The following is a 3174-nucleotide window of genomic DNA, read 5'->3' as shown; positions in this document are numbered from 1 at the left end:
ACAGGTAAATATATAGACGTACAGACACATATACACACACACACAACGTCAGATAAATACACAGACAGGAAGATATACAAATACATAAAAGGCACATTCATAAACATACCCATATATACCCACACAGGCACAGATATACACAGTGCGGATAATGTAGTAGATTTCACATGCAGTCCTATGTAACACCACAGATAACACACAGTCATAACTCTCTGAGTACAGATAATGTCATAGATGTTACCTGCAGTCCTATGTAACACCAAAAATAACACAGTGATAACTCTCTGAGTACAGATCATATAGTAGATGATAACTATACCCACAGGCACATATAAACACACAAACACAGAGGCATATGTGTGTGTGTGTGTGTGCGCGCGTGTGTTTGTGTGTGTTTGTGTGTGTGTGTGTGTATGTGTATGTAAATTATGCAGTGCACTTCCAAACTAGAGATACACTTTAAAAAATTATATTTCCATTAATTAATTGCCATGAATGGTTAAAGTTTTATAGATTACTATATATGAAAATGTTAAGGGCAGAGGAGTATATAAGGGGCAGCAGGGTATATAAGAGGCAGCAGGGTATATAGGGGCAGCAGGGTATATCAGGTGCAGCAGGGTATATGAGGAACAGCAGGGCATATAAGGGGCAGCAGGGCATATAAGGGGCAGCAGGGTATATAAGGGGCCGCATTGTATATAAGGGGCAGTAGGGTATATAAGGGGTATCAGAGTATATAAGGGTCAGCATGTTATATACGAGGCAGCAGGGCATATAAAGGGGAGCAGGGTATATAAGGGGCAGCAGGGTACATAGGGACAGCAGGGTATATAAGGTGCAGCAGGGTATATAAGGAACAGCAGGGTATATAAGGGGCAGTAGGGTATATAAGGGGCAGTAGGGTATATAAGGGGCAGAAGAGTATATAAGGGTCAGCAGGTTATATAGGAGGCAGCAGGGTATATAGGAGACAGCAGGGTATAGAGGGGCAGCAGGGTATATAAAGGGCAGCATTGTATATAAGGGGCAGCAGGGTGCATAGGGGGCAGCAGGGTATATACGGTGAAGCAGGGTATATAAGGGACAACAGGATATATACAGTGAAGGAAATAAGTATTTGATCCCTTGCATGGTCTCCTGTATAAAAGACTCCTGTCTACAGACTCAATGAATCAGTCTGACTCTAACCTCTACAACATGGGCAAGACCAAAGAGCTTTCTAAGGATGTCAGGGACAAGATCATAGACCTGCACAAGGCTGGAATGGGCTACAAAACCATAAGTAAGACGCTGGGTGAGAAGGAGACAACTGTTGGTGCAATAGTAAGAAAATGGAAGACATACAAAATGACTGTCAATCGACATCGATCTGGGGCTCCATGCAAAATCTCACCTCGTGGGGTATCCTTGACCCTGAGGAAGGTGAGAGCTCAGCCGAAAACGACACTGGGGGAACTTGTTAATGATCTCAAGGCAGCTGGGACCACAGTCACCAAGAAAACCATTGGTAACACATTACGCCGTAATGGATTAAAATCCTGCAGTGCCCGCAAGGTCCCCCTGCTCAAGAAGGCACATGTGCAGGCCCGTCTGAAGTTTGCAAATGAACATCTGGATGATTGTGAGAGTGATTGGGAGAAGGTGCTGTGGTCAGATGAGACTAAAATTGAGCTCTTTGGCATTAACTCAACTCGCCGTGTTTGGAGGAAGAGAAATGCTGCCTATGACCCAAAGAACACCGTCCCCACTGTCAAGCATGGAGGTGGAAACATTATGTTTTGGGGGTGTTTCTCTGCTAAGGCCAAAGGACTACTTCACCGCATCAATGGGAGAATGGATGGAGCCATGTACCGTCAAATCCTGAGTGACAACCTCCTTCCCATCACCAGGACATTAAAAATGGCTCGTGGCTGGGTCTTCCAGCACGACAATGACCCGAAACATACAGCCAAGGCAACAAAGGGGTGGCTCAAAAAGAAGCACATTAAGGTCATGGAGTGGCCTAGAAAGGGATCAAATCAGCAAGGGATCAAATACTTATTTCCTTCACTGTAGAGGGTAACAGGGCATATAGGGGGCAGCAGGGTATATAGGGGCAGCAGGATTTAATATTGAACACACACTTGTTTACAAAGAGACATAAACACATGCAGACACACACATACTGTAACATATACACATACAAAGACGGAGACACATACTGTATACACACTACACACACATATACACGCAGACACACGTAGATACTCACCATCTCTCCTTGCTGACAGGATCACCGGTTTCTTGCAGGACGGGCTGTGGGCGGAGCTTCCTCCCCTTCTCTTGCTCCTCGGTTCTTATTTACTCCGTGTGTGTAACTGAGCAAAGGACAGAGCGGAGGCAGAGCCCAGGTCGCACACCCCTAAGGCCGGCCCTGATGGAGACATCAGCAAGCAATGCTTGTAGAAGTGTAGCTATAGTGGGTGCAGAAGTAGCAGTCGAAACAGGGCCCCGGTGTCTTAAGTGGGTGCCCAAAAGCCCCTCTGCCATATAGGAAGTTACCAGTATTACAAGTGGCAGATGGTAGGGGGGGGGGGGGGGGGGCTGTTACAGACTTTGCATTGGGGCTCAAGATCTTTAAATTACGCCCCTGAGTTCATGAACTATATTTCTGCCCTGACCCAGAGGAGCAGCCATGCTTAAAGATTGGCACAGGTCTGACCCCTCGATCTCCGCCTGGCTGATCAAACCGGTCACCTTGAAGTAAAACTCCGTTCACACCTAAAGTACAAGTAAAAATGCTGATGTTCTGTTTGTTATTTATCTGCGATCCATTGACAGTCACATGACTTTATAGCTTAGCTCTGACTGCGCAATTTTTATCTGAGCTCCCACAATGCACCGCTCTCTATTCACAGAGGGGATCCAGCAGAACTATGGATTGTGCGTTGGTGTGTATGGGGCCCTAGTTATATGGGGGCCCGAAGCAGTCCCTCCATTACACTAATGATAATCTGGCCCTGTTTGGGCATGCCCTGGAGTTTGCAGATTAAATATTTTCTGTCAAGTATATTTAACCATTTATGTTACACACAATCCCATATCGGTAAGGGAACAGGACAGGCCTGTACTTCCACACAGATACACAAGGGGGCAGCACAGACCACACAGATACAGTCCTGAGAAGTAGTC

The 3174-nt window shown here is 45.9% G+C and overlaps 1 protein-coding gene across 1 annotated transcript in view; it reads left to right on the top strand.

Annotated features, from left to right (window-relative positions):
- The first annotated feature begins 2878 nt into the window (after positions 1-2878).
- The window catches only part of LOC142663866 (complement C1r subcomponent-like), a 6318-nt gene continuing 6022 nt past the window's right edge, over positions 2879-3174 (top strand). Inside the window, exon 1 of the mRNA XM_075842698.1 lies at positions 2879-2933. Within this exon, the coding sequence (XP_075698813.1) occupies positions 2879-2933 (55 nt within the window). The remainder of the gene's footprint in view (positions 2934-3174) is intronic.

Source organism: Rhinoderma darwinii, chromosome 11 (genome assembly GCF_050947455.1).
Source record: "Rhinoderma darwinii isolate aRhiDar2 chromosome 11, aRhiDar2.hap1, whole genome shotgun sequence".
Classification (NCBI taxonomy): domain Eukaryota; kingdom Metazoa; phylum Chordata; class Amphibia; order Anura; family Rhinodermatidae; genus Rhinoderma; species Rhinoderma darwinii.
Note: the sequence above shows the minus strand (reverse complement) of the source record. Positions and strands in the feature narration are given on the sequence as shown.